The sequence below is a fragment of the Centropristis striata genome, chromosome 4 (assembly GCF_030273125.1).
Source record: "Centropristis striata isolate RG_2023a ecotype Rhode Island chromosome 4, C.striata_1.0, whole genome shotgun sequence".
Classification (NCBI taxonomy): Eukaryota; Metazoa; Chordata; class Actinopteri; order Perciformes; family Serranidae; genus Centropristis; species Centropristis striata.
Genome location: NC_081520.1, coordinates 21,728,800 through 21,745,807, shown reverse-complemented (window position 1 = coordinate 21,745,807; position 17,008 = coordinate 21,728,800). Strand labels below are relative to the sequence as shown.

The window sequence follows — 17,008 nt, the reverse complement described above, 5'->3', positions numbered from 1 at the left end:
CAGGCAAATTTGGACATATCTAAATATGGTACTTTTCTGTGATTTCTTTTGGAAAAATATACTACTACATGTATCAACAGGCTATAATTAGACCATTTTGAGAGCATCGGGGCATTTACATTTTTTATGACTTTTTTACAAAAAATTTCAACATGCTGTAGTATGACTTGTTTTTTTCAAAATTCAAATTTTGGACATCTCAAAATATGGTGTTTTTCTGATATTTCTGGAAAAGCCAGCCTACTACATGTATCAACAGACTAAAATAAAACCATTTTGAGAGTATCGGGGCATTTACATTTTTGGTAATGCTTTATAATAAGCTTATTACTTGTTAATTAATGGTTATTAAGGAATAACCATTAATTAACAAGTAATAAGGCATTGTTCTCGCTTTAGATCCGGTAGTTTCAAAAAGCATAGTTAACTTATAATAGATGAGCAATAAAGTATATTTTAATATCAATAAGCAAACAAAATAAGATTAATAAAGGCATGGCAAAGACATAATGGGTGGGTCATGGGTGTTTGTAATGCCATTATTAACACTTATATAAGCTTATAAACACACAATAATGTTAATAAGCATCTTGTAAGGACTTACAAGGGCCTTATTACTTGTTAATTAATGGTTATGTCAAGGACCTTAATATAAAGCATTACCACATTTTTTGACTATATACAGACTATACATGGCATTATTTAGCCAGCTGGGCAGCTTTAGCAGAAATCAACCAGTACACTGACTGTAATTTTAAAGTGACACACCACGTCCCGTCTTCATTAAAATGTTGTTTAATTGATTTGATAATATTAGTGTAAATTCCTTTAATATTTAATCATATTTCATAGAACCTCTTGACCTATGTTTGGGGCCCCTGTGGTTCTGAGGCTCTTTGATACATCTGCCAGGTTGATAATCCAGTCTTGACAACATCTAAATGTATTTACCACTGGTAGGAGTCATGATTTTTTGGATTTGAGCTGCAATTATCAGGAATTACTGAAACTCACCCAAAGTTTTAAATTCCTATTCAGTGTTCAGTTCTTTTTACAATAGATTAATGTCACCATTCAAACAAAAAGAATCTGACTGACAACAGGTTTACAAAAAGAACAATGTTTATCACGGTTGATACTGATCAGTACCCATAACATTGCACAATACAAAGGCATGAAAAAAAGTAACATTAAAATAGGTATTGCATCTTCCAAAAGCTAATTTTCCATTCATAAATGCCTCTTGCAATTTCAGTTCACTGCAGTTTCTTACAACAGAATCACAGAGTTTTTTTCTAAATAGCCAGAAATCATTTCTAAAACTCAATGCGCGTGATGTGACATGAAAAATAACAATCAGCAGACATTCTGTGCTTGTGAGAAGTATTAGTATTCTTTTTTGTTTTTACAGTACAACATCGAAGGCCAAGAGTTCTCTGTAACAAGGAGTGGTAGCCCACAGGAGGAGGGGCCAGATGCTCCTGCTGTGGTCATGTGACCTTTGAAACGTGCCGTGGCCCAACACAGATGGTGAGATGAGTTAGACGATGTCCATTATTTCCGGTTCTGTTGCACCTATGTTCCTGTTGCAAGAAATGATCAGAGTTGGTTAAGTTCCCACTGTGACTCTTTAAGGAATGTAGAAAAGATTATCCTGGAAAAACATTTTTTCCCCAGTTTTAGTTATAAACACAGGAAAGGAAATAATTCAGATCAGAGAAAAGAAAATTAATCTCACAATGAATACCATGCAGTACTCAAGTCCTGTTTTAAAGCTCTGTAGTATTAGCATATTTCAATCATTACCTTATTTTTAATGATGCATTAATGTACAGTGAGCAGCGTTCTCCTGTTGAAGCTGGTTGATGTGAAGCATCATTTTTATAATTTTGAATACTTTGAATAAATCATCATCTATCATCCAATCATGTATTAACTAACTGAAACTCAAATTATAGTGAAAATGTCCTTCGTTTTCGTCTTTGTTGACTTTTTTCATACATAAACCTTTTTGGTTGATATGAAATTATTCATTAGCTGCTGGTTAGTGAACCTGCAGGAACACATTGGTGAATGTGTTTATTGAGACCGGGATGTTGCACCACTATGTGAGTCGATCGCCTTCAGAAAGTTCAGCACTTCACTCCAACCAACATTCAAAACAGCCGGAGCTGCGAGAGTTAATCACCTTATTGGGGCTGAGATGGTTAATAAAAGGAAATAAAGATTCAATAAACATTTATTGGGAGTTTTTGAATCTGACACCCAAAAAATACAACTAAAACTAATAAAAACTAAACTAAAACTAAGTACCCCCCCCCCCAAAAAAAAAAAAAAAAACAACTAGCAAACTCACTCTAAAAACTAGTTAAAAGTAACTGAATTTGAAAACAAAAATGCACAACAAAATTAAAACTAAAAATAATTAAAAATCCAAAACTACTATAACCTTGAATGTTAGTTGGCTTTCTATGTCTTGTGTTGCTGCACTTGTTTGATGTTTGGCTGTAAGAAAAGTTATTCACTGGTTTTTGATTATAAGAAATCATAATAATGTATAGCTGTGTATATTTAAGATGTAGCAGTGAATCTGGAGGGGCGTTTAATCACAAAACATAACAATTCTATGTAATGTTGCTTTAATTTATAGAGTGGCACGCTTCATTGTATGTTTTAAATATGAATTAGTATGAATTAGTAAAATAATTAGCTGAGATGAACATAGTGTTCAGCTTTACCTGTATGCTGTGGTGATGGCACTCCTGCTGCTCCTAACTGGGGTTGGGTCTCTCTGCAGACTTCTGGATCTGTGCGGAGGCAGAAAACATATAGACAGAAGTTACCGTGTTTGTTCTAAGGATGACCGGCAGATCTGAGTCACAGTAAGGAAACACCACAATGTGCAACTTGAACCAACCAAGAAGACAACTACAGTCAGCTGACTCACTGACTTATTTTCTTTCCTCCTTCTTACATGATCAAAGAGGCCAATGGTGTTGAGGCATTTTTAGTAATTCAAAAGCAAACAAACATGTGTGTCCCTAAAACAAACTAGATGCAGATTTGTGTGACTACCAGCAGAGGGCAGAAGTCCCCTTCAACCAGCGTCAGGCTCTTAAACCAGAAAACAACAAGGCAACACAAAGGGACTAACAAACAAAATAACCACTAAAAACCAAAAACATGAAGACAATCATGAAGCTGAGACCAGCAGACGACAACAGGCTGCATTGTGTGGCAAGAAACGAAAGTCAAAAGCAAGAGGAGATGGGTAAACGTGAGCAGATGGAAATCTGTAACGAGATCTTCCACTGAGTTGCAGATGGTTTAACTCAAATCAGACACCAAAAAAGGCTGAATTTGAAAAAAAAAAAAAAAAAAAAAAGGAAGAAAAAGCTCAACAACAGGCAGAAATGTTACTGTACCTGTGATTGTTCTCTTAGGAAATCTGGTAGCTGAAATTCACCTTTAAAGACCTGGAAAAACAAACACCAGCTTTAGAGCTCCACAAATTTATCATCTGATGAAGATGTACTGGATCATGTGTTCACTTTTATTAAATCACTACTAAGGCATCATTTTACATGTTCTTTACTGCTTAAACTACAAGCTGAACAGACAGTCTAACAGATCAAATCCACTTCCATGTACGGATGCACGATATGGATTTCTTCTCAGCAGATGTTGATATCTGATTATTACCGGCTTCCCGTGGCTGACATCGAAAAGATATTACTACTTTCACATTTTTGTGTTTTGTAGCATAACCTGTAGTTTATGCATATGTGAGGGTCCACAGCTCTGACTGAACTAATTCTAAAGGACATAATCATTGTAGGGCTGGGCGATATGAACCAAAAGTCATATCCCGATATATTTAGGCTGTATATCGATACACGATATATATCCTGATATTTTTAATCGCACAGTGAGAGCAAATGCTCAGTCAAAATCAAAGTCAAATATGACATGTCACAAGTAGTTTTATTGAAGCGGTTTATTTAAGTGAACATAAATACTGTATAACAAAAGGAGTACCTTTTTAAAAAAAAAAAAAATCTCCATAAAGTGCAATTTTAAATAAATAAATACCTTAAATGAAAAAAGCCTGTGAAATGAAATAGGCCAATCTTTTTCTGAAAAACATATTTATATGAGAAAAATAATAACGAACATTACAAAATAACTAAATATGACAAACGCTAGTAAGGGCAGCATTTATAGACTAGAAAATTTCCTCTGGGGAAATTCTGAAAGGGCCACGGGGGCTACTGCCGGTGTGTGTACACTATGATGAGATTCTTCAGAGATTTCAAACTATGCCCTTTAAACTCAAAATGTGTGTGTGTGTGTGTGTGTGTGTGTGTGTGTGTGTGTGTGTGTGTGTGTGTGTGTGTGTGTGCGCGCGTGTGTTTGAAGCATGTGAATGCATGTGTATGCATGTGTGAGGAGTGTGAGGAGTGTGCGTGCTTACGCGCATGTGTGTGTATCTGTAACTGTAATCACATCAAAGATCAAAGGCAATCAGATCAAAGCAATCAACCGATCAAACCGCACGTTTTGATATATAATTTGTCCTGCAACTAAAGTTGTAGGACTAGTAGCAGGACGAAATTGCGTCCAGAAGAGGAAGAAGAAAAAATTCACAGTATAACAGTAGTGCTTCGCCCCGAGCACTGGTCCCTACAGCTATTGCTGTACGGGACCAGTGCTCAGTGTGATTGCCCCGTGGTCCTAATAAAGAAAGCAAAAAATTGAACTATATTGATATATTCAATATGGTCTAATTCCATATCACATTTAAAAATAAATCGATATATCTTTTATAGCGATAAATCGCCCAGCACAACATGAACAAAAACAGCTTAGACTTTTCAAATGTTAATTTATTTTTTCAGTAGTGTACACCAAAAAACTAATTGCAAACCAACTTTAAATGTGCAAAGCACCTACTAGGGAGTGTGTAGATTCACTTGTTAACTCAATAAAAGCATTTGTGCTTTGTGTTAATGGCCAATGATTTATTGACTCTAATTTGATAACCAGAATAATACATTATAATGTACATTACCAATTAGTGGTTATTATATAAGTGCATCCCTTGCTTATTGTGTATTTGACACTGTGTCAACACGCAACAGGCCAAATGTGGGACAAAGACTATGTTTGTGTGGGACATGTTACCGTGCCGAGAGGTTTAGATTTCGCCATATTGTCCATCTAACCCTAAAAAGTAAACATATCTGATGAAACAAAAATGCTTCACTGCAGGTTTATTTGATCATTCACACTATGCAGGTTGTGTATTTGGCCTTTATTCTGTATAGAAATTACTTAACAGATACATTTTGCACAGTGTGGTAAACGTTTGTTATTTCAGCTGCTGTCACCTGATCTGTTTGGCAATATCTCATGGTTTCAGGAGGAATGTATCCATAGACCGACATGCATCTTTATGAGCGTTTTTTGTGGGTCTCGCATTTAGTGTGTCGCTTCAAGTCGTATTGACCTCCATGAGCGATTGAAAATAAACTCTGGCAAATGTTGCAAACATGTACTGAGAATCGCCATCCACTGGCTTCACCCATCAGTAAATACCTTCCCAGACTTTGCTGTAGCTGCATCTGTATTTCTTTGTCATACCAACACCATGAATGTAGATATTGTTAAATCTTTTAATTTTTATATTCCACCAAAAAGTGCATCCCGGTAGCTTGTGCTTTCATTTTGTGGGGGTGTAACGTTGGCCAGCCCTTGACCCCACGTGTGCACTTGATTGATTGACAACTGACACAAGCTGCGAGGACAGCCTTCTCCTGCTTTCTACACAACCATTGGATAAAAGCCAGGTTTCAGAAACAGAGCCACTGATAGACTGTTCTGCACATGGGACCAGACTGAGACAGGGCTGATAGAGGGATGGATGGGAGGAGGGGGTCAATATCCTATTGGACATACCCTGGTTTGTTTGTGTGTGTGTGTGTGTGTGTGTGTGTGTGTGTGTGTGTGTGTGTGTGTGTGTGTGTGTGTGTGTGTGTGTGTGTGTGTGTGTGTGTGTGTGTGTGTGTGTGTGTGTGCGTGCGTGTGTGTGTGTGTGTGTGCGCGCTCTGGGAAAGGAGCTCTGGCTCTCCCTCTCTTGTTGGCCTCAGCGACACAGTCAGCACCTAAACAGACTACTCCCGGATCATTCAGGATTATTACTAACATGTGGGCTCCGAGTAGCAACAGAGTGATGAATATCAGAGGACTTTAGCAGATAAAGATGTCCAACAGGAAGAGACAGCAGCAGGGCTGTGTAGAGTGAGTACAGTCCACCAGGGGGCAGCACTGAGACAGACTTCTATTTATTAAGTTGTTTGCAACTCATTTACCTTTTATTAGTTTAATATGTAGTGTAGTAATGAAGTATAAAGTGTGTTGTGTTGTGTTGTACAGTGCATAGAGTCATGGAAAAAATGATTAGACCACCCTTGTTTTCTCTCATTTCTTGTTCATGATAATGATTACAACAAAATTAGGCCAAAAGAGTTTAATTGAAGAGCTGATATCTAGATTTTTTCATGGTTTTCTTGATAATGATTTTGGTTATTATCAAGAAAATCATGGGAAAAGTCTAGATATCAGCTCTATTTTTGTTGTTATCATTATATCCGTCCAAACAAATGTACCTTTAGTTGTACCAGGCATTAAAATGAACAAGAAATTGAAGAAAACAATGGTCTAATAATTTTTTTCCATGACTGTATGTAAGGGATATCAGACCAGATGTCCATTATTAGGAATTGATGGACCAGTTTTTCATATGTTGGTGTGCTGTTCACTACCTAGCCTGTTTCACAACTGGTACTGACACTGTTCTCTTCACTTCACCTCTCTCTGCTGTTTGCAGCACAGTGCCCGTGCAGGTGAGTGCAGCTTCTACAGTCAGTGTGGCAGCTTCAGTTGATTATAATGGATACACTCTGCTGCGGACATGCTGCGACAGATGTGTCCCATCGGGTCGGTGCTCCGTGTTTCATACAGCATTGCTGAATGGACATAGGGAAAATAACTCTGGTTTCAAAACTAATAGTGAAATTTCACTATCCCACTTCACTGTCCACAGAAAGGTCTCCATGGAGGTGGCATGGTTTAAAAAAGTGCTATCCCATTCCTCATTCAGACTCATTCAGAGCCCACACATGCTCACACACTGACTGTAACGTCACGGATGACACAGTTTAATGTCTGTGAGGGTTCCTATATAGTTGAGGCTAACGTTAGCTGTTCTGTTCTGGATTTGGGGAAGTTTATACTGCAGCAGCTCCAGCCCAAGCTTTCTCCTACAGCAGTCAAGTCTCATCCTCAAAGACTGTTCTCTTATAAAGGTGAAGCTACTGTTTGACAGTACAAACATTTAACACAACTCTAACCACTGTGTTGCTTGTATGTTTTTTTAGAGGTGGGGGAACAAATCGATACAGCATAGTATTACAATATTTTGTGTGGCAATATTATAATGATTCATGGCTGCCAAGAATTGTCAGAGCAGTATTCTGGGGTTTTTGGAGGCCGTAGCGGGCTCATTTTTAGTAATATACTGGAGATACTGGTATCATATGAAACTAAAGAAGATCTAAGGAATCTATAGGCACAATGTATGTTAGGATATCATGCCGAGAATTTAACAAAGTAACGATGCAAAGTTAAACTTTTTTTAATGTTTCATGGTGATTTTCAAAGCGCTCATGTGACCTCTGACGTTATGCTATCTCAATGAAAATAGGCCCTCTGGGTTCGCACAAGCCTCCTCTTAACATACATCCTTTCTCAGAGTTTGACAAAATGCTGCAGTTGTTGTCGTCCATACATGTTTGATATCAGTTGAGTTCAGTTTGACTGAATACTTTGTTGGTCAGTCTGTGGGTTTGACTCATTGTGGAGAAATAAAAAGACTGAAGTGAGATGAATACACTGAGAATTTTCTCTTATTTGACAAAACAATTCTTGATTTAATTTAATTTTGTCAACACAAAAGGCATTTAAACAGTTAAATCTCTATATATTGTGTCGCAATACTCACCATATTGCAAATGCTTAAAATCGCAATAATGTCAAATCGTGGGGCCTCTGCTGATTCACACCTCTAGTGTTTTACATCAAGCATTTGAACAGAATTAGGTGAGAGGAAAATAACATTTCTACCGCTTGCTGATATTCCATTGCTTACTAAGAAATGTGAGTGGTAAATCTGTCATTATTATGTAATGCATTTTTTCAGAGCAACTACAGGGAGCAGGGCTCAGTGATGGGTCAATGCCAATAAAGCTGCCAAACACAGACTGATATGAGGTTCTCTTGGCTTCACAGTGCACATTGGTTTACTGAGCTGGGAAAAAAACCCTCCATACTATTATCTGATTAAGTGTAAGGGTGGTGATGGAGCTCGGCAGCTTTTCAGAGCAACTAGATAGATAACAAATGCCTTGAGTAACACATCACTACAGTTCCCATCTTCTCTCTCAACACTTATCATCTTGATGAGACGTGTATCTTGAAATGCTATCAAGTAACCCTGTTTTGTGTAATATACATATATACATATAATATATATTATAAAAAACAGGGTTACTTCTGCATGCTGTGTGTTGTGTTAGTCCGGTGGTTTCCCGCTGCTTCTGCTGTGCTGCTGCTGTTGCTCTGACTTCCCCTCTCTGTCACCACTAACCTCCACTGCAGCAGAACACCCCCAACATCAAAGGCAACCACAGGCAAACAGAGGATTTTTCTGCAGGACACATCAAGTGCAAGGACCAACTAAACTAATAAAATACTAAATGTGTATGTACTAATTATGTCAGTCTCTAAAAACTGCACCATGCCATTCTGGATGTTTCCTTTTCATCCTTTTGATGCATAATGGGTTTCCATCATAGAGCCACTGGCAAATGTGAGTTTAATTTAATCAGATTATCAATTGAGAACTGTGCAGGACATCCACAGTGTGGGTCAAAAGTCCTGTATGCCCCTCATGTGTCTAGAGATTAAAACTTCCCCAAAACACAGAATGTAGTTCCTAAACCCCCTTCGTGCCTTCATGCATGCTCGCGTGTTTGCCTGAAGTGGATGCAAGGCCAGAAACTGAACGTAATCTAAAATTATTTCCAACACCAGAGACAGAGAGGCGAGCGCATGTTTCTGATTTCCTCCTGGGTGCCATTTTGCAGCTTTCCTCCTCAGTGTACAGAGGCTCTGGGCCAGACTGCTCAGAGCCAGTCCAAACCTTCTGCTCAGACAGGAAAAAGAGAGCATGCAAAGGACAAGTGGAGCAGAATGCCCTCTGGTTGTGCACTAGGTCAGACGCTTGAGGTAGAAGTGGTGTACGATGAGGAAATGTACAGAAGAGGTTTAAACTGTCTGCTGTGTACGCTGCAGATCAATCTGCCCTTCAGAGGGAGGACAGAGACACAGATGAAGGGCTGACTGATAAAAAGGCCAGACTTCATGGCTGCATGACGGCTGCACTACAGTAACATGAAGCCGGCCCACTCCTGTCCAGCAGACTCTAACCTCAAGGTCTATTACCTCTGTGAGATCTGTTCAAATGCTCATGAAAGGAGGAATATTCATATGGGGGAAGATTTACAGCGTCTTCTATTGAGTCAGATAAAGCCGGATGAAATCCTGGGAGCTCTGACTGACAGAAGTGATCCTGTGCTGATCCTGTCTTATCCCGGGGTTCAATGACAACAAAGTGACTTTTGCTTTAACACACTGCTGTTGATAAGACTTTCCATTACACAAGAAGTCAGCCTCTATCTGGTCCAAAAGCATGTTTTACTTCTTAATTAGCAACACAGCTGCTGATTTGTATTATGAGCCTAAAACTCAATGTCTACACTGTATATAATATGATGTAATATACCACATTTCAATTCCATTCAGTGGACATATGTATATTTTTTTTTTTTTTAGAGGTGGGGGAAACAATCTATACAGCATAGTAGGCGATATTTTACTTGGCCACCAAGTTGTTTTTTTTCCCCGAGGCCGTAGCAGGCTCACTTTTAGGAATATACTGGAAATACTTAGAAAGTCGTCAAAATATTGTGTGGGGGAAGTTGAAATAACACTGGATAGTTAGGCTATTTTTATGTTTCATTCCAAAAAAATCAGAGGAGTAAAACTTTTTGATAAAATGCTGCAGTTGTTGTCGTCCATACATGTTTGATCAGTTCAGTTCAGTTTGACTGAATACTTTGTTGGTCAGTCTGTGGGTTTGACTGAAGACTGAAGTGAGATGAACCTCTTCGTCTCATTGTAGAGAAATAAAAAGACTGAAGTGAGATGAATAGACTGAGAATTTTCTCTTATTTGACTAAACAATACTTGGCAATATATTGTATCGCAATACTCACCATATCACAAAATGATTAAAATCGCAATAATATCATGACTCAAGTATCAGGATAAAATCGTATCGTGGAGCTGATACGCTGATTCACACCTCTACTTTTTTTGTTGTCAGTTTTCATATATATTTACTGGCATTATAATCTACGAAATTGTATTTTGTATTCATTATTTTTACTCACATAATGGTTTAATGCTGAGTAGAAAGTGTCCTGTGTGTCTTGCAGTTCTTAAAACCTAAAAAGTTCTTAAAATCTGTTGTCATGGCAATAAAGTTGCCATTGGCTTGATTGTTTCGATCTTACCGCTCTTGTTCTTTTGCTTTAAGCTCATATGAACATCAGAAGCAAAATGATGACAGAGAGGTAATGCTGATAATGGGTCTCTTCATTTATAGCACAGGGTCGCCCCTTCAGGTGCAGCTGGAGAAATTTCTGCTGGAAGTGTTGTTTGGATAGAAACATGATGCTAAAAGAGTAGCATAGCTTTCCTCAGCATGTGGTGGGGTCCAGAGAAAGATAGTACCCTCAAATCAGACAAGTGTTGGCAACCGGAGCAGAAAGGAAATTAACAGTGCAAGTTGTCAAGTTGTAGTAAGTGTACAATGTAACCTCAAGTAAGCCTTGAAATCTCCCCTGTGCCTCCTGACCATGGTATGTGTATTTGTTTTTTAACATAAAATCAAGCCTCATCTTGCATGAATTAACTGTCTTGAACATTAGGTTGGCCTACACAACAGTTTAAGTAACTAAATAACGAGAACTAGAATTGAAAAAAGAAAAAAAGAAACATTTTCGTTAACTGAAATTCAAATAAGGAAATAAAGGCAGAATTTGTGACCTTTTTGAATATCACATCCAACAAAAACCCCATTACAAAAAAACTAAAACTAATAAAAACTAAACAAAAACTAAGCATTTTCAAAATAGTAATACTAATAATAATAATAATTAATATAACAAACTGTTTGAAGATTTACCGATTCTCCTTTGACAACAACTGCACCATTTTGATGAGCAACCATTTAAATTAACATGGATCTGCAGAAGCAGCACTGTGTAGCCTAAAACATTCAAATAATATTTAATCAAAATGATTTGTACGAGAGTTAAACTGTGATTGTGATAGCCCTAAAAACAGCTGTGAGCTGGAAGCCTGAAAAGCTTCCCCAGCACGCCTCAGCAGAGGGAGAGTCGGGTCAGCCAAGGTGCCTGCTGGTACAAGCAGCGGGTCGGTCCAGTGGGGGAGAGCCAAACGTAACCCTGCAGTGGTTGAGCCGCAGAGCTCCCTGTGACTAAGCCCCAGTCCCGGGGGGTTAAATGTAGTAACAGCCCAGTGCGTTTGAAAAGCAGCCAGTGTCGAGCCACAATCGGCAGGGGACGATGTTTCAGCTGCACAGCAGACTACTTCCACCCAATCTGGGTGGAAGGTTTCCAGGGATATTGTTACCTCGAACAAAATGCTTCTATCTGAATGTGCACACTAAAACTCTGCAGGAGGCTTCAGGGCGTGTATGCACGCTCTGCTGTTTGTAGAGGCTTTAAAAATAAAACTCCTCATATTAGAGTGACTTAGGCTACGTTCACACTGCAGGCATTGATGCTCAATTTAGATTATTTGTTCGACTCTGTTTTTTTTTTCATTTGGCTGTTCACATAGTTTTTTTAAATGTGGCCTATATCAGACTGCAGTGAACGGCCCCAAACTGACCCGCATCCGCAGAAGAGCAACATTTTTATCTTTGGGTTATAAGAATGGCGTGTCTCCTTTAAGAAGCGGAGTGGACAAGCGAGAGAGAGAGAGCGAGGGGGTGATATGCAGCAGGAGACGAGCAGAGAAACGGGTCGGCAGGAAGGAGTAAAAGTGGTCATTTAAGCAGTAAATGTGCAGTTATAAGTTAATAAAGCCAGCAGCTTCTCAAGATCAGGTGGAGCTCCCGTGCATTGCTTTTCACATGCTGTTAAAGTGAAGGGGGTTAAGCCAACAACACACATCTCCCCTAGGCTTTCTGACCACGGTCGGGGAGCTAGAGTGACGAAAAAGTCAGATGAATTGCGACATGACCCTTCAGACTGAAGTCGCATTGGAAAACATTATGGATCCGATTTAGGACCACATCTGAAACTGGATCCGATTTGAAGAAATCTGATTTGTGCTGTTCAGACTGTCATAAAAAAAATCAACATGAACGTAGCCTTAGAGTTTGATGATACAAAGTAATTTTATCATACCAGTCTTTAACTGATTATACAGGACTTTTTGGTGGCCTTACAGCAGCCAACAGTTCACAGTACTGTACCATTTGTGTCTAAAGGCAGATGTGTCTTTTGTATCTTTGACCCTAGTCATATGGAACTGATTGTATGATAGGGTTATGGTAAATTCAGAAAGATCCTAAAGACACACACAAAAAAGAAAGTCTTGAATGAGATATCTAGATCGGAGTTTAAGGAGGAGGACGTTATGGATCAATTAACACCTAATGTGAGATCCTAATTAGTAAATCTTTCAGCTACTTTCTTCTCTCCATGCTCATCCAGCCAATGTCTCTGTTGAGGTCTAAGAGCCAAAGAGCTCCACAATGGCGGAGAACTGACAACGGCTCCGGATCAATATGGTATGATTAGCCTGCACATCATTAACTGTCCTTGCATTAATATGAAGGAAAAGGTCCAGCCGCAGAGCCAAAGCACAGCACGCCAGACAAGGAACTCTACAGACACCAACTGCTTATTGTTATTGTAGAGAAACTGAGAACTTATTGATTCCAATATCCATTTCTCACCAGGGATCAGAACAACTGCAAAGCCACTTAAAAGCTATTGATTGCGGCTTCCAGAGGCAGGCCCGACGAGCCTCATTTACAGCAAGCTCGACCCGCCTCTTCTGACCAGCTTCCACAGAGCACAAGTCCAGATTAACAAACTCATGAATGGAGGGCATTTGCAATTTGTCCTTTTATCATTTTTTTAGCTCCAAGTTTGTGATAGTTATAAAGCTCGACACCAACACCGCTCAACCTGACTTGCACTAGAGATGTGAATCCCCAGAGGCCCCACGATACGATTTTTATCCCCATACTTGAGTCACGATACGGTATTATTATTATTATTATTATTACTCTAAACATTTTGCGATATGGTGAAGAATTGTTTTATCAAATAAGAGAAAATTCTCAGTCTCAGTTCAGTTCAGTTCAGTCAACTTTATTGTCAAGTATGCCACATGTGAACACATGACACAGATGAAATTGCAGTCCTCTCGGACCCACGGTGCAAACAAGCAAAACAACAATACAGACATTCAATAGTGCAAACAAAGTGAGGTAGATAGTGCAAAATAATATAATAAAGTGAAATGTGCAGTCCCTGAGTCAGGGTTGTGAGTAGTGGTGGGAGGGAGATGTGGCAGGGGGCAGAGGAGGGAAGAGGGGCAGAGCAGGGAGGGAGCTGAGCCTCCGGACCGCCTGGTGGAAAAAACTGTCCCCGAGTCTGCTGGTTCTGGCCCGGAGACTCCGCAGTCTCCTCCCCGACGGCAGAAGGTTGAAGAGGCTGTGAGATGGGTGGGTGGGGTCGCCTGCAATTCTGCTGGCTCTGCTGGTGAGGCGGGTGTTGTAAATGTCCTGCAGCGGGGGGAGAGAGACACCGATGATCCTCTCGGCTGCTCTCACGACACACTGCAGGGACTTTCGGCAGGACACGGTGCAGGCGCCGTACCACACGGTGATGCAGCTGGTCAGAATGCTCTCAATGGTTCCTCTGTAGAAGGTGAGCATGATGGGGGGGAGGCTCCAGCTCTTCTCAATTTCCGGAGGAAGTAGAGGCGTTGATGTGCTTTTTTGGCCAGTGATGCAGTGTTTAGGCTCCAGGAGAGGTCTTCAGAGATGTGCACACCCAGGAACTTGGTGCTGCTCACCCTCTCCACTGCAGCACCGTTGATGGGCGGCTGTGGCTCAGTTGGTAGAGTCAGTTGGCCCCCAACCGAAGGGTTGGTAGTTCGATCCCTGACCGTCGCAGCCTACATGTCAAAATGGTGGCAGGTGGGACCGTTTAGGATAGCCTCTGCCACCAGTATGAATGTGTGTGTGAAAGGGTGAATGAGCGCAGTCTGTAGTGTAAAGCGTGTAAAGAGTGGTCGCAAAGCAACTAGAAAAGCGCTATATAAGTGCAGGTCCATTTACCATTTGATGGTTAGTGGAGCATGCTGGGTGTGCACTCTCCTGAAGTCCACAACAATCTCCTTCGTCTTCTCCACGTTCAGACGGAGATTGTTGCTCCTGCACCACATAGCCAGCCTGCTTACTTCATTCCTGTAGATGGTCTCGTCGCCGTTGTTGGTCAGACCCACCACAGTCATGTCGTCCACGAACTTGACGAAGAGGTTCATCTCACTTCAGTCTTTTTATGAGAGTCAAACCCACAGACTGACCAACAAAGTATTCAGTCAAACTGAACTGAACTGATATCAAACATGTATGGACGACAATCGACGACAACTGCAGCATTTTATCAAACTTTGAAAAGGCATGAGGTTAGTTTTCACAGTAATCTTGATATTTAAATGTGTTTTGTGTTTGAATAAGTTCTGGATCAAATTAAACTCAGTAATTCCTGCTAGCAAGGTTTGATACAGTAAGCTAGTTTTGCTAAGATTAATCCTTTTTTATTTCTGTGTGTTTTATAAATGTAATTGCAACCTTTAATTTGCAAACTGTAGCTTTATCCAACTTAATTCTCAGCTCATTGGCTTATTGACGTATGGCCGCAGAACAGAACGCTCGGCGTGTTTCAGTTCAGTGATACTGATACGCAGTAAGTACTCATACACATAAGGGGTATAACACTAAAATGAACAAAAAGACACCTTTACTTCGACAAAGTCCAGGCCCTTTCTTGCCCTTTGCATGCATTCATATAAATGAATCCCTGGAACATTTCTGGGCTAAATGAATACAAACACAGTGGTTTAAGGGAGATATGTGTTGACTCCATTAACTGCTTGGACCACTGGGCTGATAATGCTTTGAAGGATTACCTTTAAGACTGCTTTTCACTCTCAGTAAAAAACAACAAAGCCTCGTTGAGATAAGGCTGCTCTCAACAGGTCAAGCTTCCTCAATCATCCACATCTCTCTGTCTCCACAACACAAACTTAATGGCTGCCTCCAAACTATTTCTGCGGTGAGAAGCTCGACTCAGACTGTGATGAAATCAGGGCTGGGGAAGAGATGAGACGGACAATAAATATTTGGATGGGGCTGGGTGCAAATTCAAGACAGCATCTCTTGAGCATTTCCACATGTGGCTTCATCATACAGTGGTTTAGTTTAGTTCAGGGCTGGATGCCAGATGTCTTATGCAATGCAGCACCAGAATTTGAGGGTGGGGGTGCTAACATACAAAAGTGTGGTCCTGAATTTAGTAAGGGACTCTGTATTCAGAGAAAAATTGCTAATAAATAACTTGTGCTTGAGAAATTTAGATAAGGAGAATTGAAATACCATGCATTTTTTGGGAGGAAAAGAGGGCTAAAAAAACAAAAAGACAATGTAGATTGTAGGGTTGTAAACGATAAACCAATGCAACCGGATATTCGGTTTAACAAGTGAGAGATACGGCTGCGTAGGTAGCAGCCTCCTCAGTACATACAAATCAGCCATGAATTCCTAGATTAATTGGTTGTAGAGTCATGGATCGGGTATAGCGAGACTTGGAATTAGTCGGCAGCTTCACACACTTACAGTTTGCGTCAGCATCTCTAAAACAACACGAGAGCTGAAGCTGCTCGCAAAACTGTTCTCGCGCAAATCCCCAAGTCTCTTATTTTGCATCCTCGCTTCCCTCACTAGCACCGTTCACTTACTTCCCTTGCAAAATGTTTTAAGAGACATGGGACGACCTTCCCTCCGAATCGTCACGTGAATCGACATCCGTTTCTAATGACGGCGGCAGCGGATCACAGCTGGATCAGCTGTCAGTCGGCTTTAACAGCTGTAGACATGCACTAATAAGTGTTTTCTCTGTTTAACAAACAGCTTCACACGATTATATTATATTATATTATATTATATTAGTTATTAGTCTACTATTTGCGTCTGTACGATCCTCCTGATAAATTCATTATTTAACATCCCAGAACATGATTGTGTCCGCTGAACACTGGCCAATGTTTTATTGTTGTTTTTATTGTTAGATGATAAAGGGAAAATGTAAATGAGATCAGATCAAAGCTACACTCAGGAATGATCAGCCTCACGTGGGACTGATCAAAATGACAAAAAAAGCTTCTAGAACGATCTTTTTTAAAATTTATTATAAATGTAGGAAGATGTTTGTGGTCTTTTTGTTGTTCAGACCCACAATAAAATAGATTTTTAACTCCATGGCGAATCAGAAGATAAATAAATATATGAAAATATAAATATAAAAAATAATATATAAAACTTGTGAGTGATACACTATAAAATATATACAACAAATATTAACAGTATCAAATAAAATCGCATCTTACACTATATCGATTCGAATCGGTTTGTAAAATAAGTATATTGTTTTTTAATCGTAATCTGTGTATCTAGATGCGAATCAAATTGTTTATCACAGAGAGATGTGCAACC

General features: G+C 39.7%; 1 protein-coding gene across 2 annotated transcripts in view; it reads right to left on the bottom strand.

Annotated features, from left to right (window-relative positions):
* Positions 1-1,110: 1,110 nt before the first annotated feature.
* tpst1 (tyrosylprotein sulfotransferase 1) overlaps positions 1,111-17,008 on the bottom strand; it is a 51,323-nt gene continuing 35,425 nt past the window's right edge. The window contains exons 4-6 of one of the 2 annotated variants that reach the window (XM_059331246.1): positions 3,426-3,476; positions 2,739-2,807; positions 1,111-1,583 (exon numbers count right to left, since the gene is read on the bottom strand). In XM_059331246.1, the coding sequence (XP_059187229.1) occupies positions 2,772-2,807; positions 3,426-3,476 (87 nt within the window). In that variant the 3' untranslated portion in view covers positions 1,111-1,583; positions 2,739-2,771. The remainder of the gene's footprint in view (positions 1,584-2,738; positions 2,808-3,425; positions 3,477-17,008) is intronic. The other variant, XM_059331247.1, reaches the window with a different exon arrangement.